The 23,181-nt window shown below is 51.4% G+C and overlaps 3 protein-coding genes across 4 annotated transcripts; 2 read left to right on the top strand and 1 right to left on the bottom strand.

Annotated features, from left to right (window-relative positions):
- Nucleotides 1–27: 27 nt before the first annotated feature.
- LRRC45 (leucine rich repeat containing 45) lies at nucleotides 28–12,174 on the top strand. Of its 2 annotated transcripts, XM_068913981.1 has the most exons (17): nucleotides 28–274; nucleotides 1,335–1,396; nucleotides 2,307–2,377; nucleotides 2,711–2,889; nucleotides 3,617–3,745; nucleotides 4,339–4,451; nucleotides 5,006–5,064; nucleotides 5,167–5,244; nucleotides 6,198–6,333; nucleotides 6,647–6,724; nucleotides 6,915–7,026; nucleotides 7,204–7,274; nucleotides 8,172–8,264; nucleotides 8,839–8,931; nucleotides 9,885–10,058; nucleotides 10,150–10,297; nucleotides 10,738–12,174. In XM_068913981.1, the coding sequence occupies exons 1-17, from the start codon at nucleotides 43–45 to the stop codon at nucleotides 10,932–10,934; spliced, it is 2,025 nt and encodes a 674-aa protein (XP_068770082.1). In that variant the 5' UTR covers nucleotides 28–42; the 3' UTR covers nucleotides 10,935–12,174. The 2 variants fall into 2 exon arrangements, with proteins under 2 accessions (XP_068770082.1, XP_068770083.1); XM_068913982.1 differs by lacking the exons at nucleotides 28–274; nucleotides 2,307–2,377 and having other exon boundaries at nucleotides 1,380–1,396.
- Nucleotides 12,175–13,212: 1,038 nt separating this feature from the next.
- On the top strand, nucleotides 13,213–18,652 carry RAC3 (Rac family small GTPase 3). Its single transcript, XM_068913699.1, has 6 exons — nucleotides 13,213–13,374; nucleotides 15,585–15,656; nucleotides 15,937–16,054; nucleotides 16,705–16,767; nucleotides 17,264–17,423; nucleotides 17,541–18,652. Exons 1-6 carry the CDS (start codon nucleotides 13,340–13,342, stop codon nucleotides 17,669–17,671), a joined length of 579 nt encoding a protein of 192 aa, XP_068769800.1. The 5' UTR covers nucleotides 13,213–13,339; the 3' UTR covers nucleotides 17,672–18,652.
- On the bottom strand, nucleotides 18,645–23,172 carry DCXR (dicarbonyl and L-xylulose reductase). The gene is made up of 8 exons (XM_068913698.1): nucleotides 23,058–23,172; nucleotides 22,891–22,988; nucleotides 21,595–21,749; nucleotides 20,308–20,350; nucleotides 19,907–20,006; nucleotides 19,681–19,745; nucleotides 19,457–19,574; nucleotides 18,645–18,946 (listed from the first exon to the last, which is right to left on the bottom strand). The coding sequence occupies exons 1-8, from the start codon at nucleotides 23,113–23,115 to the stop codon at nucleotides 18,843–18,845; spliced, it is 741 nt and encodes a 246-aa protein (XP_068769799.1). The 5' UTR covers nucleotides 23,116–23,172; the 3' UTR covers nucleotides 18,645–18,842.
- Nucleotides 23,173–23,181: the final 9 nt, after the last annotated feature.

Here is a 23,181-nt window from a genome sequence, read left to right as displayed (position 1 = left end):
CGGCAAGACGCTCCCCCGGGACCGGCCCTTGCGGCCGCCGCCATGGAGGAGTTCCGGCGGGCCTACGCGCGGCTGTGCGAGGCGGGCGGCGCGGCGCCGCAGGAGGCCGTGCTGCGGCGGCTGCGGGAGCCCGGCGCGGCGCCGGGGCGCGGCCGCCTGGACCTGGCGGCGCAGAGCCTCTCGCTGGAGACGTGCGGCGCCCTGGGGCGGCTGCTGCCCGGCGCCGCGCCCTTCGCCGAGGTGGCGCTCGGCGACTGCGGCCTCAGCGAGGAAGGTGGGCGCGCGGCGGGGCCTCGCGGGCGGCCGCGCTCGCTAGGCTGTTCGAGGCTCAGTCCTGCGCGCCCACCTTCGTCCCCGCTGGTCCTCCTCGCAGCTTCTCGCCCTGCTCGGGTGACCAGCGAGCACGAGGCAGAAAAGCTCCCCGCAGCGAACGCGGTAGGGAGCTGCTTTCGCCTCTGGAACCGCAGCGCGTTCGGTGGCTGCTGTCCGGCCCTCGGCCCGGACGGGCGCGTGCAGGCCCTCCGGCGGGCTTGAGCCACCGGGCAGAGTTCGACCACGAAGGTGCAATGGAGACCCGATCGCAGGCAGGCTGCAGGCAACAAGGGAACTGTATCACAGCCTTTGAGGTAGCAGGGGCCTGATAGCAACAAAAACCATAACTGTCCGTCTTCAGGAATCATCTGCTAGCAGAGAGGACAGACTAGAGAAGAAATGCTCCTCATTTCAACCAAACGAACGCGTCTGACCTGTGACTGGACAATAGGACACGTAGTTTGGAGCTGGTCGTGAACCCCTTTGCTGCCAGAGGTGTTTTCCCTCTGCCTTCAAGGCCATGGCTGTTTGTGCAGTTGTGACTAGAAGGCATTGGTGGTGGCTGCCGATACAGGCTGTGAAGATTAGAGTGATAATCTGCTAATTCTAATCACTAGATCAGTAATTCCAGCACACGTTGGATCAGGATTCTGTAGGATGTAGTAGGGTGATTCTCTATTCAGTCTCTGCTGTACGGACAGAGGTTAAGTAAGCCAGTGAGCATCTTGTCTATGTGGTCTATCTGGACCTGGGCTGTGTTAAGAAGGTACCTAGGGTAAGATGCAGTTCTCTGCCTAGGTGCCTCTATATAGGCACCTATATATAGGAATATATACTCTCCACCCCTGAGAGTTCAGACTTACATTTCCCATCAGCACTGGTTGTTCACTGAGCGAGATGCTTTGTCATAGCCATATCTCCTGAGCTGGCTGGTTGAAAAGACACTTTTCCCTCCAGCTCAGGGAGAAGGTTACGTATGTGAAGTAAACAGCTTTCTTTTTTTTTTTTTTTTTTCTGTCCAGGTGTCAAACTTCTGTTGCATGGGCTTTGCTCCAACACCACAGTCAAATCTTTGGATTTGAAGGTGAGTTAGAGTAAGCTTAAGACAAAACAAAGAAGAAGGGAAGGGAATAGGAGCACAAGTTTAATGGGAGTTAGGAATATAAAGTCCTGGTGCAGGATTGTTCTGCAACATGTACAGTCCTGTAAATTTCCAGTTCTTGAGTGACTTGGTCCTTTCCTCCTATCCACCATGTCACAGCTGCCCAAAAGTTACCTGATAACTTTTCTGTCTCTGGGTTTTGTTTTTTTTCAGCTCTGTTGTTTCGCTAGGCAGCTACTGCAGTGTATTTTATGTCAGTTGCTGCTTGGTCAGATAAGGCATATGTAGGCTTTTCTTTGAGTTTCTCTGTTAACCAGAGAAACTGATTGACTAGTTGACTGACCTGCTCCTCTGTAGAGTTCATTCAGTTAGTTCACCAGTCTCTTTCTGCTAGCCTGCGGCTTGGAACTAAGCATGCACTTCCATATGTGTTGATTACTTTGCTGTGAGAGGGTCTTTCTGATCTGTGTTCCTGCAGGACTTTGCATCTGTAGTAATAAACTGCATCAGACCTTTCTTTCACATCTGCGCTGGTGTTAGCCAAGGCCCTCTTAATGAAGCATGTTGAAATGGTTCTGCTCATCTAGAATCAGCATTTTCTGTCCTGTCGTGGGCCACGCTGATCCTTTGCTGTCCTGTGACTTTTGTGAGCCCAGTCAAATGTTCTTAGTCGTGATGCTTCATAAGACTAATGGTGTGTGTGTATCCACCGTTCCTCCAGAGGAGGGTTTGCTTTCTGGAAAGCTCATTGACGTGTGAGACAAATGCTGTTCAGGCCATCTTTGATAGACCAAAATCAACATTACAGCTGAACTGCACCTGGTGCTGTTTGCTGTGCTAGCTGGATTGGGACAGGGCATAACACGCTGATTGCCCAGGACTTTTGTTTCAGGGAAATAACCTGCGAATCGTAGGAGCAGAGGCTTTGGGAAAACTTCTTAGGCAGAACAAATCCATCAGAAGGTAAAAAAAATTGCACCTACCTCTTTTTATTGTTCCTGTTAGGTGGAGCACAAAATTGGAAAGGGGTGAGGGTTGAGGGTGTTTTTCCTTGGGCAGGAGGAATGTCAAGTGATGCCCTCTCTTGTGAGGGATGGGCCAGGTGAAGGAGTGAGAACTGGAGGTGCCCTTTCTGAGGATGCAGGGCCTTAGCAGCACCCTTCTCTCTGAAACTGAGTCTCTGTTGGGGGAGCTGGGTGTCTGAATAGGTACTGCGTCCCATCCAAATATTATTCAGTCTCTTAAAACTGCTAGGTTATAGAACAAACTCCAAAATCCTGTCTGATTTTTTTCTAGCTTAATCTTGGAATGGAACAGCCTGGGCATGTGGGAGGAGGGCTTTTCCTTTTTCTGCCAGGGACTGGGAGCAAACAGCTTTCTCCAGCGGCTAGATCTGCGCAATAACCAGATCAACCATCAAGGGGCAGGAGAGCTGGCCATGGCACTGAAACAAAATGCCAGCCTGCAGGAGCTAGGTAAGAGTGACTAATTTTGTCCACCCACAAACACGCACAAAAACGTACATGTACGTTCAAGTTGATTGCAGCCTGCCCTGATCTCTGCAAACTGCTCAGTGTTGCCATTCTCATTTCGTAGTCCAAAGTGCTTTGCAGACGTTGTGCAGGGAACAGAGGTCGGAGCCCCATGGCCTTTGAGGGATGGGAACTGTAACTGGAATCTCTAGAACCAAACCTGCAGGTGAAGAATATGTGCTTGGAGCAGAACAGTTCTTAGTGGAGGAGGGAATGGGTTCATTCCTGTTCCCGTGAATCCTGTTGGCATGCCTCATGCCAGGCTCTGAGACTTACTTTACACCTGCTTTGTTCTTAGTAAGGCATCTTGCCAGAATTTTCTCTGGGAAAATGTGGCTCTTGGTGCTGGTTCTTTGTGATCCGTGGGTTGTGATTTTAGTGCTTTGTGGAAGGAAGGTTCACAAGGTGAAGATGTGAGGGGCATGACTTGCTTGCCTGTCAAGTTGGGACGGCTTCCTGCACGTAACTGCACTTAAGATACATCCTCTCCATTTCTGCTTTGTCAGTCTTTTTTACCCTTCTCGTTCATCTTGAAAGGGGACACTGCTGAGCCCTTCTGGGATTAGTTAGCCGTGCCTGCAGATGTGTAAGAAGGACGGTTTCTACTGAGCCCTGTATCTTTCAGCAGATTTTGAGTGACTACCAGGATGAAAGTTTGCTTTCTGTATAGATTTACGCTGGAATAATATTGGACTTTTGGGTGGCCGAGCTTTGCTGAACTGCCTGCAGAGCAACAAGACCCTGAAGAGGCTGGAGCTGGCTGGGAACAATGTTCCCAGTGACATCCTGAAGGCTGTGGGTAAGCAGTACTTGTTGCACGGGAAAGAATCAGTAACTCCCCTCCCACCTCAGCATTAGAGGGACATTGGGCATTTACTGCTCCAAAAGGGAACCATCCCTCCCTCCCCCTCTCCCCTTCTCAACAGCATATACACAGTGCCCTGCATAGCTTCCTCTTGCCCTGTAATGAGGGCTAGTTAGGTAGGAGATGTCACTTTTACCAGAAAGAGGAAGAGAGAACTTGGATTGAATTAAAGACTGCTATGCTGTGTGAACATGGAAGAACTTGGGGCTCTAGTTTGCCTCTGAGTAGCCAATGGTCAGTTTAGATTAGCTTAATGTAGCATGTCCTTTGTCACTGCCCTACCTGCAGTGGAGTTGAGCTGTTCTCATGTAGCTGGGGTGTTGATTAATCAATATATACAGCTCTCTTTGGTTCCCCTCCATTATGTCCTTAAGGCAAGAGTGGTCTCTGTACACAGGCCAGTCAGAGAGGCTGCTGTCCTGGTGCTTCTGATAGCCCGGTGTCGTTCTGAGCACTGTCTCCTATAGCAATGCTTGCTATTCTGTTGCTATAGAAACATACATGCTCTCCTGCTCTCTCTGCATCAGAGCAAGCCTTGGATCACAACCAAGACCGTCAGACAATCCTCAGTGAGACCCGCAGTCGAACCCACGTGCTCAGCAAGGAGGTTCTGAGTCTGAAGAATGAGAAGGCCAAGCAGGTCAGCAATCTCCTCATGCTGGCAGTTCAAATTGTTCAGCTGGAATCCTCTGCTATCTGCTGGTGTCCTCATGAACCACTCAGTGATAGGAATGTTGTGCAACTGCATTTGCATGGCATCTTTTAGAAGGCACTCAGCATTATTTAGTAAATTGCGTCCTTCCTCTGAGCTAGTTTGCCCAAGAATCAAATCCATGACGCGTGTTATGGAGACATCTCCTGCCGAGCATGTTCACTCTGGATTCTGGAGGAGTTTGGTGATTTTTCACCCATGTTCATACTTCCAGTTCTTCTTTTGCAACTGTTCTGATGTTTTCCAAGTGAAAAAGCTATAAATTCAAGTTTGTTTTACTTCTGACACCTAATGGTGCAGAGTCCCTGTGGTTGATGACCTTAATCAGACCTGGTAGTGGACTTGTCCAGCCTCCAGTTTGGTTTCTTTCACAGGAGTGTCTTGACCTGCTTTCTGCTGTTGTTAGAAAGATAAAGATGAGAAATGTAAATGCTTCAAGCTGGTGCTGTTCATTTTCTCACCAATGTTTGTCCTGTTCACAGTTCTTGGATTTGATGGACACCATAGACAAACAGAGAGAAGAAATAACCAGGAGCAGCAGGTGAGTTGAATTTCTGGGCACTTTCTGCTCTTTGGTAGCAGGATTGGGCCTTCTCCGTCTACTTAGTCCCTTTTTTGTTTGTTCTGTCTTTCCCAAATGCAGGATGTCTGCAGCACGAGTCAGCCAGCTGCAGGAAGCACTGGATGAGCAGCACTCTATTATGAATTCACTGAAAGCCAAGTATGGAGGAGGAAAACTCTAGCCTTCTCACTGTTCTGTGCTGTAGGCAGTGCTGAGCTGAGCTATGAGAAAGGGAATAATCTTGTAGAGCGGCTGGCTTAGTATTCCACTTAGTTCTGCAGTAATGTCTAGAAGCTGTGGTCAGATCAGGCCTTTGGCTTTTCCACAGTAAACGTTTTGCCTGTTCTTAAATAAAAATCGAGTGCATTGGTGTAAGAGCGTGTGAATGATAGAGGATGAAGAGAGAAAAAGAATTGTGGGGGTGGGCTGCAGGCACGTTTCTTGCACAGTTTGCAACCTGGAAAGAGTCTGTTATGGTCCTGCTTCACCTGTCAGTTGGCAGTATCCTCTGAGGACCACTGCAGATATGAAAAAAACCTGACCAATAAGATTCTGTGTTTAGGAACAGTGAGCTGGAACTGCCCAAAAGTAGGGTTAGATTGTGTTGAACCACGTGCAAATGGCTGTGACTGGACTTCAAATGCTGGCAAGCCTGGTTAATTGAATTCTGCCAACTCAAAGTAGTTTCTTTGTGCCATGCTTCAGTGTGGACATATCCCTCATGTAGAGAGTAAGCAAGTCATTTCTGATACCTGTATTTAAAATTCTATCCCTAATTTTAAGTAACTTTGCAATGGTATAACATAACCAGCTTTGTTCTCCTGTGAGAGCGGGCAAATCCTAGAGGGCTCCAGGCAAAGAAAACAGCACAGGGAAAAGAGGATGAGACAGCAGGGCACCATGCTCTGAAAAGTCCCGAGTTATTGTTTGCAGAGGCTGCTGCGTGCAAAGGTTGTCGGGTTCCTTTTCCCAGAGGCAAAAAATACATCTTTTAGTCATCCTGATTTAATCCACTGCCAAATGTGTGTTAATGTCTTGTACCATGTGGTGTAGAGAGCTCATTGGAAGTGTCCCTCTGGAGAGAACTCTCTGGAAAGTGTTTGTCTCTGTAGGCTGCAGATGACTGAAGCTGCCCTGGCTCTGTCTGAGCAGAAGGTGCACAGCTTGGGAGAGCTGCTCAGTGCCATGAAACAGGAACAAACTAGCATGGCTGAGCGCCACCTTAAGGAGCTCCAGCAGCAAAAACAGGTGGGCTAGAAAAGTCCTGGTTAAGGTTTGAGAGTTGAGCGCCAGGTCATTATCATACCTGGGTTTTGTGGATTTGGGGGATGCCAGGTGGGAGAGGCAAGCGTGATTTTTACCACTAGTGGGTTAACCATGACGGGCATGACAAAAAGTCTTGTGTAAATTAGATAGGTGCGTTAGGTGGCTTAAGAGAAGCCATAGCGTTTGTGGCTTGGATTGGATTTAGTTGGGTGTGGTGTTGAATGGGGTAGGTTGGCAGTACAGGGACTCAGGTGAGTGAGTGACAGGTTCTTCTCAGTTTTGGTTCTGTTTGCAGGAAGGTGCTGATCGGGAAGGCAAGCTTTTCCGGGAGTTGTCTGCTGCCAGTGAGAAGAACCTGCTTCTAAGAAACCAGGTAGGAAAGCAAGCCCAAGGCCGAGAGGTGGGACTTGCACACTACTTGCCTCTGCTTTGTATATGTCCTCTGCTTTGACCCCTGTTTGTGTCTCTGCTGATTGTTCTGTACAGCCAACTTGTTCTGCTAATAGGAGGAGATAGGAGGAGAAACTCAAATTTTCTCTTTTATGGTGGTAACTTCCTTGTAGGTGGATGAGTTGGAGAAGAAGTGCAAAGTCCAACAGGATCAGCTCTTCCAGGTAAAACAGGACTTGACCAACACAACCGCAGAGTTGAAGCTTCGGGCTGTGCAGGCTGAGGGTGAGTGGAGGAGCAGAGACAGCTCTTGGGCACCTGTGGGGTGAAGTTACTGTGCCATGAGTCAACAGTGAGAGACAGCCAAAGAGAAAGAGGTGGAGAAGTTTGTGATCCAACATAGCCTATGTGACAGGAATGCCTAGGAAGACTAGTAGTGATCTGCTTGCCTTTAATCTGCAGAACGCTTAGAAGTGGAGAAGAGAAGATTTAAACAAAACCTTGAAGACATGGAATCCCTTCGATTAAAAGAGGTAAGAATGAAGTTTCTGCAGCCTCCTGAGATTAGCTTCTTTTTGGACCTGAGATATGGAAACCTCCATTCATTCACCGGAGGCCGTTCTTTGCTGTCAGATGCTCTTAAAAAGTTAAAATGGGTGGGCTTAGACAGTGTGGGAAGAAAAGTCCATTTTTACAAGCAGAGCCTAGCTGAAAAGAACACAAGACGTTCTGCCAGCTAGCAAGACTTTGTAGCTTGCAAGAGCATGGGCCAGAGCAGTGCGTGATCCCACAAAAGAGGCTTGTCCTTGTGTCACTCTTGTTACACATAGTGGTTAACTATGAATACACAATCGTGTTGTGCTCGCTGAAATAAAAAATGCATTGCTGGAGCAAATGGAGAGATGCATGATGTATATGCCCCCTGCAAGGGGGCTCAGCTTGCTAGTAGCTTCCCTGTGGTATATCAGGGGGGATTCTGTCCAAATGTGGATAGGGCAAGAGGTTGTGATCAACTTTGGAGTGTTTATTGGAAGTATGGAATCTCTCAAAATGTAACTCAATAGATTTCTCTGAAGGTTTGGAAATCTTGTAAGAAAAGACATTCACCGGGAAGATTTCAGCCACATTACAAATAGAAAATGAATCTCTTTCTGGTGTTTTGTGCCACTTGGAAGATAAGGGCTCAAACTCTATCTCTTTCCTCTTGGACTGGAAGGGATCTCTGTCTAAAGTTCCAGTTTCTAGAAGGCTGATTCTTCCTCTATTGCAGCTTCCTAGTGGAGCTCTGTGGAAGAGGTAAGAGGGTTTTTCTGGTGGTAGCTGGGTCAACAAGAGGATGCTCTTTCTCATGCTGAATGGCCATGTTATATTATGCCTAGAGATCCGTGGTTTTCTGGCGCTTGCAGAACATGGTTTCTGCTGTTTTGCAGGTGGATCATATGACACAGCACATTGAGGCCAGTGAACGTTCTATGCAAGAGAGGATCCAGAGGCTGGAGGCCATCAGGAGAGCTCTGGAGGAGGTGAGAGTGGATGCGCCAGGTGCCCTGGAATAGTCAGGTAGCAGTGGCAGAAGCAGGCTGTCAGTGTTTTAACAGGAGAGCTATATGGATTTTTCTAATGCCGACCTATGGAAAGACTTGTGTGTGTTGTGGAGAGGAACAGAAGACAGCAACTGGAGCATTCAGTTTCCCAGCTAAAAGTTGGACTTCTGTTTGAGCAAAAATTAAATTTCCGTTGACTGTAGTTAAACTCTTACCGTGATTTGACTCTGCAAATTTCCCATGTGGTCCATGTGGGTTGTGTAGCATGTTTCTCCTTATCTGTTCCCCCAGCTAGATCCAATGCTGCCCTTTCCCATTGTCCTGTCTTTGGAAGGCTTCACATATTACTTTTCTACCTGTAAATGAAACTTTCATTGAGTTTAGTTGGCAATTTCAAGGTGAGGAAACGATTCTTCTCATCTCACCCCTGCCCCTGAGTGAGAAACAGCTGTCACTTTGTAGCCTGCGATTGGAAACTGCTCCTGTTTTTCTGGTCGGTGTTGCAGTGATGCAGCTTCGCTATCCGGAATGATCTTTTACATATGTTTTGCAGGAGCTGAGCCAAGTCAAAGCAGCTGCACTTACTGAGCGAGGCCAGGCGGAGGAGGAGTTAATAAAAGTCCGTAATCAGGCACGGTTGGAGGAGGTAAGAAGACCCATCTGTGGGCCTTGCCTCTACAAGGAGGAGTGGATTTGGCTGTTTGGCTTACGCATTTGTCTAAGGAAACTGATGAGTAACTCCCTCCTCTGGATTTCACTGTCCTGCAAATAGCCTCATTTCTGAAGGAAGGAGCTCTGAAAAGCCTGCTCTGAATTGTCTCCAAAATCTAACCACTATCCTCACTTGCTCAGGGCTTTCCAGTAATAACAGAATTGACATGGATATTGTTGTAGCAGGTTTCATTTAAGCTGCCAACTTTTGAAGCTGGCAGTCAGGTGGATCCTTCTGTTTATCAGCAGCTTTCATGTCCTGCTTCTATTTCTCTGGACTCAGAATCTCCATTTCCCCAGATGGCTATTGCTACTGGGTAAGACGTGTCGCTGTGGAACTGAACTTCATGGGAATGGCAATAAGGTCAACACCCTGGGAAAGAGAGAAGGGGATGAGGAAAATACATCAAGCATTCTATTAGAATTTTTCCTAATACATGACATCACAAAAGAAAATGCTATACAGGGTTACAAATACATGCAAGCTGGTACATGTCTGTGGAGGGACACAGCAGCTGCTTAGCTGCATACAGCAGTGTTTCATAGCCGTTCATGACAGGGATGAAGTGAAGGTGTAGCGTTAAGTGTAAACACTACAGGTGCCATTAGTGCTTCTACCAGAGGAAGTACTTCTGTTTTTCAGTGGCTGAGCTGGGCTTTGCAGCATCTCCATCAGAATATTTTTCCTGGCAACCGAAAGCAGCTTAGATTCTCTCCTTGAACACAAGGGAGATGTGCCGTATCTCTTATGGCTAAGCCTTTGCTTGTTCTTTGCTGCCAGTTGACTCTACCAAGGGTGCACTGTGCTGCTGGTGACAAGAAGGGGAGAATGCTTTTGCAGGAGTGAGAGGGGACCGATCTCTTTTCTTTTTCCTTTGTGTCTTACAGCAACAACGACTAGAACACCTAGAAGAAAAGCTGCGGCTGATGACCGAGTCACGGGATGAAGCTCAGAACTGTTGCCTTAAGCAAAAACAAGTGGTTGGTGAGGCCCAAGCCAAGGCCAATCAGTTGAGCCTGCATGCTGATGGACTCAGAAGGCGGATAGAGGAACTTCAGCAGGTAATTTGGATTGGAGCAGAGGTGTGCTTATCACTGGAGCAGAGCAAATTGCTGATGTTTGGTTATTCATGGATTTGTGCTTGTGTGCCAGGACCTGAGCAGTAAGGAACAGGAGAAGGTGACAGAAGTGAATAAAGTAAGAGTGGAGTTACAGGAGCAGATTGGACACCTGCAGGCTGAACGCACAGCACAAGAAGGGCTGAGAGAGAAGATTGCAGCCCTGGAGAGACAGCTGAAAGGTGATGGATGTGGCAGGGCTATACGTGGTTATCCTTTCGTGCTTATCAAATGGGCGCTCTACAGTAGGCCTGGGGCTGACTTATGCTTATAGGTAGTGACAGCAGTGCTTCCTGCGTGTGCATACACCTGTGAATTAATCCTAATATGCTTGCAGAGATTCTTATCCTCTTTTTATAGAGGAGACCAAGACTCTGAATTTAACTGCCCCAATCTGTATAGCAAGTAAAATATCTAGATTTCCTGCACAGTGAAGTGTAACATTGTGTCTGTGTAAAACCTCTTCCATTGTCTCATGCAGCTAACGGCTCCTTGCGAATCGTCTCGTGTGCCTGTCACTCATCCTGATTCCATTGCCCTTGACTGTACTACAGCATGTGTTGTTCCTGTTTGTTGCGGGAATACCCTGATTTCCTGTAGTAATGCTGTTCTTCTTTCCTAGCCCTGTCAAGTAATCACCGAGAAGCACTACTGGACAAAGAAGGTGAAATCTCCATGCTGCTGGAGAAGCTGAGAATGAAAGAGGCTGAGATCTCCAGGATAAGGGAAGAAGAAGCGCAGCGAGCAAGCTTCTTGCAGAATGCCATCATGGCATATGTGCAGGGCTCCCCCTTGGGAACCCTCAGTCCTAGGAAATGAGAGTATGGTGTAAAGAATCTACATAGGGTAAGCAATTCAGGTACAGGCTCTTCTTAAGCAGCACAGTTTTGTCTGAGTGGGGTGGCATGAAGGATTGCAAACACAGGAAAATCTCTCCTGCTCTTGAGAAATCCTGCTGCTGACAGTATAAAGGACTGATGGAAGCCACCATCCAAGGCTGGAGTAGAGGCAGGTGGATCTGAGTTCATAATGTAGAGCCCTTCCCCTGCACTGCTACAGCATTTGAAGCAGTTTCAATGTCCTTTTGTACAGTGCCAGTCTGTCAGTGTATCTTGTCATTACTAGTGGTGCTGTGTGTTCCCTGGGAAGTGGTCATTCTGAAGCACTTTTTCAGATGCCAGGGCTGTTCACAATGAAATCTTGTGAACGACAAGCAGAAGTATTGTTTACAGCTCTCTGTAGATGGGAGCCATTTACTTTGCTCTAAGCCATGTACATGGGGTACGGAAGCTGCTGGAAACACTGGGTTTAGCCACCTGCACTTTGACACGCAGTGCTACAGATGCAAGCAGCTGCTGACCAGGCTCAGGCAGATTTGCCTCACCTTGGCTCTTCTTCTACCTAGCCTCTCTTTAGCTCTGGCAGTAGAGAGGGACCTGCTGAGAGGGACCATGCAGTGACTATCCATATCCTTTCGGAACAGCTGAGTTTTGGCCATGATTCAAGCCTTTACAGCATCAAGTGGCATTAAAACAGAGAGGGTCAGTTTCTGCTCTTTATCATTGTGAACTGCAGCCATTGGCTGGAATCCTTGTGGTCAAAGTACAGCAGCATTTTATTCCACTGTGACAAATGGTAAAACTGTCCTGCTGGCTTCTCAGGATCCTGGAACTGAGTGCTGTTTTCTGGGCCTTGGGCTGGAGAGGTACAGTAGTTCTGACTCACCACTGGGGGAGATGCTCCTCACAGCACAAAGGAAAAGGAAGCAACAGCCTTTCCTGGCAACCGAAGTCCATCGAGTGGCATGGAAAAGAGGGAGGGGATGTGAGGGGTCTGAACCAGAGAAAGAGGAGAACTTGAGTCCAATGTGAGAGCCTTCTCTTCCTTTCTCCACTGAGTCTGGTGGGAGGAAAAGAACTTTTAATGCATATTTCAAAAGGCAACTGAAAAATGAAGCTTTTCTTTCTGTGCGCGCTGGCTGCTTTGTGTTTGTGATCTATTTTAAATACTGAGTTTTGCACTGGTTTTTTTAATAAAGAGCTTTTGCATTTTGCCGTAACATTGGAAGCTGAGTTGTGCCTCCGTGACACTTGTCTGCAGTATCCTGCTGTCACCCAGTGCAATAGTGCCTTCTCAGTTTTTACTGATGGAGAGGAGAGAGCCTGCGCTGATAGCTAGGTAGTCTTTGGATCCTAGGCATCTCTGCAGACCAGATAAGAGAAAAGAAAAGCCTGTTATACAGAGATACTCATGTGGAGGGACTATCTCTCTTCTTTTGGCAGAGTATTTGGTAACATGGACAAATCCAAAGGTTATTTTTACGTAGGATTCGTACTGCTGCATCTTTGCAGCATGGTAGGATGAAACCTCTTTAGAGAGGTGGATGATGAAATCTGCACTGGGGCTGCATGATGCAAGTTGTAGTGCAGCTAGATTTTAAATCTTCGCCCTGGAGGGGAGTGGTCGTGTGGTATGTGGACCACCATCTTCAAGCTTCTAAGCAATCATTCTGTTTTAAAAGGCAGCATACAAGTAATTTCCCTTCACCGATGGTTTATTCCTCAGCTGCTAGGAGGAGGAAGTAATGGCTGGAGAAACGGAGAATTTGGAGGGAATGATGCACATGGGGCAGGATGCGAGCGCTCCGCGTTTCTCTTTTCACAGCCCTTTGCAAACGGGTCCGGCGTTCCCGGTCGAGCGGCTGGCGCCTGCCGCGGAGCAGAGCGGAGCGGCGCGGCCTCCGCGAGGGGGCGGGGCTCCGGGGGCTCGGCTCCGCCCCCCCTCCCCGCAGGGCTCGGCTCCGCCCCCCCCTCCCGCAGGGCTCGGCTCCGCCCCCCCCCCGCAGGGCTCGGCTCCGCCCCCCCCCCCCCGCAGGGCTCGGCTCCGCCCCCCCCTCCCGCAGGGCTCGGCTCCGCCCCTCTCCCGCAGGGCTCGGCTCCGCCCCCCCCTCCCCGCAGGGCTCGGCTCCGCCCCCCCCCTCCCCGCAGGGCTCGGCTCCGCCCCCCCCCTCCCCGCAGGGCTCGGCTCCGCCCCCCCCTCCCCGCAGGGCTCGGCTCCGCCCCCCCCCGCAGGGCTCGGCTCCGCCCCCCCTCCCCCCCGCAGGGCTCGGCTCCGCCCCCCCGCAGGGCTCGGCTCGGCTCGGCTCGGCTCGGCTCGGCTCGGCTCCGCCCCGCGCCGGGTCCGTCACTGCGGCGGAGTCGCGGAGGCGCCGCCATCGCGGGCAGATGCAGGCGATCAAGTGTGTGGTGGTGGGCGACGGGTGAGTGCGGCGGCGGCGCGGACAAAGGCGGCGCGGCCCGGCGGCGCTGAGGGGCGGCGGGGCCCGGCCCGGCCCGGCCCGGCCCCGCTCCGCCCCGCCCCGCCGCTCGGTTCGGCCCGGCCGAGTTGGCGGCGCGGCCTGCGGCGGGCGGGGGGCGCCAGGGCGGGCGGCCTGGCCGGAGCGCGGCGGGGGCCCGGGCGGGGCCGCCCTCGCCCTCCGCTCGGGGCCCGGCCGCGGGCCCAGCGCTCCGGCGCCGCCGGCAGCGGGGCGGCGAGGCCGGGCGGCGCCGCGGGGGCCGCGGCCGGCCGGAGCATCAGGTGCCCCTGAGCCCGCCCGGCCCCTCCGGTCTTCGGCTCTTAGCGCGAGTGACTCCCGAAGTCAAACGGCGTAGTGCGTGGAAAGCAAATTCCTTCTCTTCTTTGGCTGTAAATCCGTTCCCTTATTTTTCCTCATACAAGGATAACTTATCACAGTCACCCCCCTGAAAGTCACGATGTTCACAGGCTTCTTTCAAATCTCCTTTTGTTGTCTGTGTCCCGAGGTGAAGTGTTGTTGTTTCTAACCTCACCATGCGCCTCTTGACATCCTTCTTGCTCTTTTTTTCCAGGCTTTTTCTATGTGACTCTTTCTGAAAGCGCATCTATATTCAAGACGTGGGCATGCAGTAGACTTATTGTGCTTAGTAACTTTTCCTAGCTTGTCCTGTACATAATTCCTAATATTTCCTAATATTCCATTTGCTTTTCCAATCACCACAGCAAAGACAGAGCTGAGATGGAGAATAAATGTGAACTAGTCTTAGGCAGGGACTAGTCTATCTAGCTTCCCGTGTATGCCACCCCCTCAAATATGCATTTGGAGTGAGATCTTCTAGGTTCCAGCCCAAGCGGCTAAGGAGGGGAGTAGGAAGAAGAGCCACCCACCAAAACAGCACAGCCTCACTGGGGAGGGGAGAGCAGCAACTGGAAGCAGGATGTGTTGGAAATGGACTTCAGCTGAAGGTTTGCATACTGGTGTCATAGTTTAAGACCAAATTAACAGTGTGGAGACTAAATTAACTCAGGTACCAAAACACTTAAATCACAGATACATGCAACTTCTATGAATTACTTGACTTCCCTGTTCCACAGGAGAGAGCACATGGTCCAGGAGGCAAGTTGGGCAGATCAGCATAGTGGATCCTTACACGGTCACCCCTTTCCACAGGAGAGGGTACATAATCCGGGGGAAAATATGGCTGGATTAGTGTAGGGTTCCAGCTGTGCTATGCATAGTCCTGCTGCAGGTCCATGGGGTCCCCTAGGGTCTTTCTCTTACCCCTGGAGTCTCTCCCCATGTTACTTCAGTTACAAAATTAGGTAGAGAATACTCGACTCCCAACTGGCCCGTTCACATTCACTCAGGCACCTAACAGCCAGCTGTCCCTGTTGCTGGAGCTCTCAGTCTGCTCCTCTGGAAAGTTCTCCACAGTTCACAACTTTCACAGTGATAAATAGGTTTGTTTATACACATGGTACTCCTCTATTTTTATAACTAAGCTGCTCTCTTATCCTATAGGGTTAACTAAAGTTCATATGTTAACTCTGTTGTCAACCAGGTCCAAACCCATGCCAGCTGCCACCACTGGGTCCTCCGATCCCACCTATCTTCAGCAAAGTCTTGGGCTGATATTTTTAGTGATCTACATTGATGCCAACATCTCTTTCCAAAGTGATAGTAGTCAATTTAAAGTTCATTTTTGTTTATATGTACCTGGTTTTTTCCCCTTTGTGTTTATTGTCATTGAATTCCTATATCTGAGGAGCTTGAATAATTATGAATTATTCCTAATTTGTTTACCTCACTGTTTACCTATTTTGCTAGATTATTTTGGGTACGTTGAGCAACAGCAAGCTCTGCACAGAACTCCAATTTATTCCCTCTCTTTTGGTTCCTGGAACAAATACATTTTGCCTGGTTCATTGCTGGGGCTGAAGGGGTGGGGAAAAGGAGTGGAAGAGCAGGGTCAGATGCGTGCTCAGGCAGGGCGCATATGGTGAGTTCAGACCTGGTCCCTGACAGCTAGAGAACTCCAGCCTGCTACAGAACTGTTTCCTCACATGTTAACTTTTTGCCTAATCCCTTTTTGGGGTAAGGCAAAGGGTAAATTTTCCTGCCTTGTTGCTTCCTGCTGTACCCTTCTTTATGCTTGTCACTCTCATCCTCTGCAGAGCTGTAGGGAAGACCTGCTTGCTGATCAGTTACACCACGAATGCCTTTCCTGGAGAATACATCCCCACTGTGTGAGTAGTGGCCCTCGGCTTAAGTTGTTCTTTGCTCAGTATACATATATGTGTAAAAGTTGACTTTATAGGTGGAGAGAAGTCTGTCCCCGCTCAGGCTATGAATGGCACGTGTGAGGACGATGCCAGTAGTACAGCTGTGTGTGTGGAGGGCAGAGTATCCCCCCACTGGAACTGTGTTCCACAGTGTCCCCTCCTGATTGACCACCCACGTGGATTTTGTCTAAGTCACATGTGGGTCATAACAAGATTGTCACTGATGAGGCTTCTTCCCTGGCAGGTTTGATAACTATTCTGCCAATGTCATGGTAGATGGAAAGCCAGTGAACCTAGGCCTCTGGGATACAGCAGGGCAAGAGGACTATGACCGACTGCGGCCTCTTTCTTATCCACAGACGGTGAGTGCTGGGCGTAGACTGACTTGTAACTGTTCCCTGTTGTGGACGGGGCAGCTCCCAAGGATAGCCAGATTGCAAGCAGGCTTCCTTCCTTTAAGGAAAGTTTTAAGTTCCTGCAGCTGCAGCCAAAATTCTGATTGTTTAAGGAGGATCACAGCTGAAATTCTCCCAACAGATCATCCCATTCTAGGCTCTAAATTGTAATGGCGTTTGAACAGTGACACATGCTATTGGCAGGGTCTGGTGCAAGGAATATAGTGGGGCTGCTGTGCAGTCAACCAATGTTCCATGTTCCTATTCTCTCTCAATAGCACAGCTCGCTATTGGGCTGTGCCAGTAGTGTTTCCCTGCCTGTAGTGATTGCTACTCTCGCCACCAGGTGTGAAGACAGTACCGCAGTTAAGGTATTTGTGGCCACAAGCTCTTAACATGTAGAGCCCGGTATTGTGCATCAGGATGAAGTCATACACCCAAAGTCCAACTCTTCCCTCTGTGAATTATTTTCATCCCCTTAATGGGGAACAGTTTATTTACAGCCACAGTCCTTGCTCGTGAGAGGAAGTTGTCCTCTCTAAGGCTCCCTCTCCACCCTCCCTCCATTATCTCTAGCTGTTCCTTTCCACGTGACTGACCCTCTTGTTTCCACACAGGATGTTTTCTTGATCTGCTTCTCCCTTGTGAGTCCAGCATCCTTTGAGAATGTCAGAGCCAAGGTAATGCGTTCTCCTGACAGGGGAAGCAGTGGAAGGGAGGAACCAGTGAAGTCCCGTATCCCCACCCAGCATCACGCTTACAACGCCATAATCTCTAGCACTCATTATTTGAGAGGGAAGGTCACAGTCTGTAGGGTTTAAGTGGGGCCTGCTTTGTATTAATGAGTTCTTTGGCCAAGTCTTTGCCTCTTGGAATCGGAGTCTTAAAGAAGACAAGGGTTGGGATGTCCTAGAAGCTAAAATGGAGTTAAGGGAATCTGTGTGTGCTGAGCTGGCTGATACTGTCTGTCATGATTCCTTGTCTCTGTGCCTTCATTATTACATCTACACCAGTCTCTTTCTGCAGAGCATCTTTAGAACTACAGGCAGAAGTATCTTGTTCAGGTGTTGCCAGCATGTCAGATATTACTAAAAATCTTGCTCCTAATAGTAGAAGCATCCGCGTGGCTGCATCTCCTGCCGTAGCTACTGTTCTCATCTGGCCTCTCTGTTTCAGTGGTACCCTGAGGTCCGACATCATTGCCCGAATACACCTATCATTCTGGTGGGCACCAAACTGGACTTGAGGGATGATAAGGACACCATTGAAAGGCTACGTGATAAGAAACTGGCCCCTATCACCTACCCCCAAGGTTTGGCCATGGCTCGGGAGATTGGTGAGTTGAATGTGCTGGCAAAATCCCCATGGGACTGAGCTTTTTATTTTGAACTGGGTGAGGGACAATATTACCTGGTAGGACTGGAGTGGCTGAGCTGGAGCTCTCTTTCCCCAGGGTCGGTAAAGTACCTCGAATGCTCTGCCCTGACGCAGCGGGGCTTGAAGACGGTGTTTGATGAAGCCATCCGGGCTGTGCTCTGCCCACCGCCTGTGAAGAAGCCTGGCAAAAAGTGCACCGTGTTCTGAGGGCTGTGGCCTAGGTGCTGGCTCAGCATGTTGTCGTCCTCCGACAGATTGCGTATTAGCTGAGTGTTTCTGGAGGGGGCTGGGATGTGTAGGGCCCTTCATCATGTACGAAGTCAGTGTTTTTTAAATGTCTCTTTGATTTAACGTCAGTGTTGATGTGAAGGGGCAGTGGGGGCAGGAGACTAGCTAGGGGGCTGTGGAGCCCCCAGGGGAGGTACAGTGGGGAAGGCAAGGTAGCTCCTTGGGGCAACAGGCTGTTGTGACTCTCCTGAACTCCAAGCTGAAAGAGCTGAGACATCCATCCTGTGTTGGAAACACCTGTTTTGTACCTGCAGGGTGAAACAGGTGGTGAAGATCCTTGTGGGAACGGGGAAGGAGCTGATATAAATGGTGTTGAATGACAAGAGCAGCTAGGAGAGTAGTAGGGTCTCCTTGCCCAGCCTGCTGTGGCTAACAAATCGGTGCTCATGCAGATATGTGCCTGAGACTGTTACAGGAATCCTAACCAGCTCCTGAAGGGGTCAAAATAAATGAGAGATGCAAGGCTGAAGAACTAATCATTAGGTGCTTTTTTGGGTACTAGCCAAACTCAGTGAGTGAAACAGCCCTGTGCAGTTGCTGTATTTGCCTTTTAATGTGTGCGCACCATAGGACAGCATGGTGCTGCTCCCTCCTCATCAGTCTTTAGCAGGGCCTCCCCCCCGCAATCCAGTCTCTGCAGAGCAGGGCTGAGGTTGTTGCCTCTGTTTTGTTTTTTTCTACTAAAGACAGTGAAGGAAGCAATGAGGAGACTGCTAGCTTCTCCCTTCCCTTCCCACTGAAAGTGAAGGTGGACTCTATGGATTTGGATGGAACAGGGAGAGCTTCCAAAGGGTTGTGGGGGGGAGAGGGTTGGAACAAAGACAGGTCCAGTTTCTAATCATCATGTAGAGTGAAAAGATAAAACCTTATTTGGTGCAATAAACATTCTCCATGACGGCGTATGTGAGCTTTATTATATAGAAGCCTCCTAAGGGTAATTTTTTGCCTCACTTCTCATACAGGTTCCAGCCCTGCTGCCCCCTCTTCTCCTGCATCATTGGGTCTGTGCCACTTACTGTTTTACATCCAGTTTACATCTATGCACTATTAGTATGAAAATTAAGGCCAGGTGTGAAATGCAGGTGTCATCTTAGGAGACAAGAAATCCCCCATCAACCATCAATGAGCTGCCAGTTGTCATAGCACTCTTGTCACTGAGCAGGAAGAGAATGCCGTTCACGACATCATCCACCTCTGGAATCAAACACACAGAGAACATCCGATGCACCCTTGAAACGGTACTAGAAAAAGCAAGCATCTAAAAGGTATGTTTTGGCCTCTAAACGTAATTGAAGCAGGGAAGAATTTCCCCCCTTTGGCTGTATTTGGTTTGATACACAGGGCAGCCCAGATGAGAGCTGAGCAGCCTGAATAAGAGCTGGACATCCTTGTTGCAGTCACACAATAGATATTTAGTTCACAGCAAGCCCCCACATACTTTCCCCCTGCCACTCAATCATATTTATGAATAGTAGAGTAAGTGCATTCCACTTGTCCTAAACTGAGAGGGTTCTAGAAGAGGAGAGAGAGAAGGTTGTCTTTCCTGTCCTCATCAAGTGATTCATGAATTCAACTACAGCCACTCAGCAGAGTTGTGACTTTGTCCACAAAATAAGCCAGATACCTATGGCTGTGATGTCACTTAGGGGGAAAGCTTGGCTATCGCAAAGAAGCCTAGCCTGGTAACAAATCTACACCACTGACCTGCAAACTTTCCCAGTGGAATCCGATTAATCATGGCAGCAGATTTCTGAGGGTCACTCCAGTTAATTCTCCCCATGTCAGTCATAACCACTGTGGGATTCACAGTGTTCACCCTAATCTGGGGCCAAGAACAACAAACACACTGTGTAACCAAATTGCTCTCAGAGGAACTACTCATGCTTGTTCCGTTTTCAAACCGTTCTTCCTCTCAGAAAGAATCGTACCTTGTGGGGTCCCAGCTCCATTGCCATTACCTTGCTCAGCATATCCAAAGCACTTTTTGTAGAACCTTCAGTAGAAAGGAAAACCGAGGCATTTAAGTGTAGCACTTGGTGTGGAACACACAGAGGTATTTCACTCTGCCCAAAATTGGCAGCCAGCTCTTGGGTGGCTGTGAGTCCCCAGCGAGTCAAAGATGAGAGAGGCAATGTTAAAGCTACACACACTTACAGTAGACAGCATGATCCCGCAGAGCACGCTGAGAGGCCTGGCTAGAGACATTTACAATTGCACCTGGCACCCCTTGTGCAATCATCTGCCGAGCAACAATCTGAAAGAAAAAGGGATGCCAGAATCAGAGAGGGAGAAATCACCATTCCATTCAGTGGGAATCTTTCTGGGATATTGCAGTAGATAAGAGAGCCAAAAATATCAAGAGGAAATAAGTCCTAGTGGCCTCACGCTTTCTAAAATAAGAGAGAGCATCAAAGCAAGAGAGCAAAGGGACAATAGGCACAAATAGTCAGGTTTAACTTTGGTTTTGCCTCCAGTAGAGACTTATCATCTCCACTCTGCTGAACAACTTAGCACTGTTGCTCACTGACACAACTGTAGTCACAATTCCTCCTCACCTGGGAGACATGAAGCACAGACCGAAGATTCACATCAAGAGACCTACAAATAAATCAAATCAAATAGTTACAGAGCAGGTGCAGCCCAGGCCAGAGAGGACTCGTTTGGGGAGGCGAGAGAGGACAAGTGCTGCTAGCACCTTGGAAACGCTGGGTGAAACTCTAGAACATAGATAGAAATGCCAGGCTGACCGGCTAGCAAGAATGGTTACGCTTACTTTCAGCAATAACCATTCATCTGAAGTAAGCTATTTAGTGGCCTCTTCCCCTGTGTAGAGGGAGAGGTGCAGTCTGCCTCCTCACATTATTTCTAGCGGGACTCTCCTTCAGCAGACTAATCTAGTACCTTCATTAAAGTTTAAACAGAGGCCTGGGCCTGAGCCAGTGCCTCCTCTTAGGCCAGTCAAACCTTCACGAGGCTTTAAAGCAACAAATACATCTCCTATACAATATGTAGAAACAGCATTTCTTGTATTTGCCTTGTAAGTCTTCCTTAGTCAGGTTGTCACCAGCCCATTCTAAGCAATGATCTAAATAGACCTGTGCGTTTTATAATCTAGCTACAAATCAATCAATTCTTTAGCATAGCCCCACATTTGCCATTTTTTTTAAATGAAGGGATAAAGCATGATCTAGCTGCTCAGAGTCACCATATCCCATAACATAAAGCTCACATCCAACTGGAACTAGAGATCTTTTTAGAAATGATACTTTGTTGTTGAAGAAAATAAGTGATTTTTAATTTTCCACACTGATTTATACTCCTTTACCTAGCTGTGTCTTCTCTAGTGGAATTGTTTACTCAACCATTGTGTTTCAATAGAGGAGGGACCGGGTCAGTGCTAGCCCTGAAGACCTGGGTAAATAGCTTGCCTAACAGCAAAGGGCACTCCTCTTCTGCCCAGGTTGGCTGGAGGGGCCTTGCCATGTTAAGAGCTGAAGCTGCAAGGGTCTGGCTGCACAGTAGCAGCCTGAAATAGCCACAGTGCTTCCTTAGCTTCTTTCTGACGTTTAGAAACAGGGTGAAAGGTGATTACATAAAGAAAAGCAGTCAAAACCAGTAACAACCAATAAACCACTGAGAAAGTGAGTATTATAGGCATTCCAAAAGTGTGTGTGAGAGAGACACACCGGTGCCTACTCACCAGGTACCCTCCCTCATGACAGATCCCAATTTCTGGAAAGCTTTGCCACAAATTCTGTGCTCACTGTTCTGTAAAGAGCAGCACAGCGCACCTTCCACCGCCGGGGCGCCGCTCTGGGCGGCGTGGGAGCGGTGGCACTCACCGGTCCAGGGCCTCGCGGGTCACCTCCAGGAAGGGCTGCAGCAGCGCCACGGCCGCGTTGTTCACCAGCAGCTCGAAGGGTCCCGCCGCGCCCAGCGCCGCCTCCGTGGCCTCCCAGTCGGCCAGGTCCAGGCACAGGGGCTCGATGCCAGGGCACTGCGGGAGGGCGGCTCAGCAGGGCGGCAGCCGGCGGGGGGGGCTGCCCCGGGGCAGGGACTAACCGGGGAGGGGGCCGGGGGGGGCTGCCCCGAGGACTGACCGGGGGGGCGCGGGGGAGGTTCCCCCCGACCGGGACTCGGGGGGACAGGAGGGGGCCCAGACTGGTCGGGGGGGTGCTACCCCGGGGACTGACCGGGGGGGTGCGGGGGGGGTTCCCCCGACCGGGACTCGGGGGAGCAGGGGGGGGGCTACCCCGGGGACTGACCGGGGGGGCCCGCGGGGGGGGGGTTCCCCCGACCGGGACTCGGGGGGGGGGGAGGGGGGCTGCCCCGGGGACTGACCGGGGGGGTGCGGGGGGGGGGTTCCCCCGACCGGGACTCGGGGGGGGGGGGCTGCCCCGGGGACTGACCGGGGGGGTGCGGGGGGGGTTCCCCCGACCGGGACTCGGGGGAGCAGGGGGGGGGCTGTTCCAGGGCCCAGACTGGTCGGGGGGGGTGCTACCCCGGGGACTGACCGGGGGGGCCCGCGGGGGGGGGGGGTTCCCCCGACCGGGACTCGGGGGGGGGGAGGGGGGCTGCCCCGGGGACTGACCGGGGGGGGTGCGGGGGGGGGTTCCCCCGACCGGGACTCGGGGGGGGGGGAGGGGGGCTGCCCCGGGGACTGACCGGGGGGGTGCGGGGGGGGGTTCCCCCGACCGGGACTCGGGGGGGGGAGGGGGGCTGCCCCGGGGACTGACCGGGGGGGCCCGCGGGGGGGGGGTTCCCCCGACCGGGACTCGGGGGGGGGGGGGGAGGGGGGCTGCCCCGGGGACTGACCGGGGGGGCCGGGGGGGGGGTCCCCCGACCGGGACTCGGGGGGGGGAGGGGGGCTGCCCCGGGGACTGACCGGGGGGGTGCGGGGGGGGGGTTCCCCCGACCGGGACTCGGGGGGGGGGAGGGGGGCTGCCCCGGGGACTGACCGGGGGGCCCGCGGGGGGGGTTCCCCCGACCGGGACTCGGGGGGGGGAGGGGGGCTGCCCCGGGGACTGACCGGGGGGGTGCGGGGGGGGGTTCCCCCGACCGGGACTCGGGGGGACCGGGGGGCTGCTCGGGGGCCGAGCTGGCCGGGGGGCGGGCGGGGGGGCCGGTGCCGTCGGTACCTCTCGCGCGAGGCTCTCCAGGTCGGCCGCGGTGCGGCTCAGCGCGGTCACGCGAGCACCGGCCCTGCTCAGCGCCGCGGCCACGGCGCGCCCGATGCCTGCGGGGAGACGGCGTCAGCCCGGCCCGGCCCGGCCCCCCGGCCCCCCCGGCCCCCCGGCCCGCTCACCTTTGCCGGCCCCGGTCACCAGGGCCCGGCGGCCGCGGAAGCCGAGCTGCGGCTCCATGCTGCGGGCGGGCCGCGGGCTGGGCGCGTCCGGACCGGGGCGGGGGCGGCGCCGGGGCCCGGCGGG

This window comes from Struthio camelus, chromosome 19 (assembly GCF_040807025.1).
Source record: "Struthio camelus isolate bStrCam1 chromosome 19, bStrCam1.hap1, whole genome shotgun sequence".
Classification (NCBI taxonomy): Eukaryota; Metazoa; Chordata; class Aves; order Struthioniformes; family Struthionidae; genus Struthio; species Struthio camelus.
Note: the sequence above shows the minus strand (reverse complement) of the source record. Positions and strands in the feature narration are given on the sequence as shown.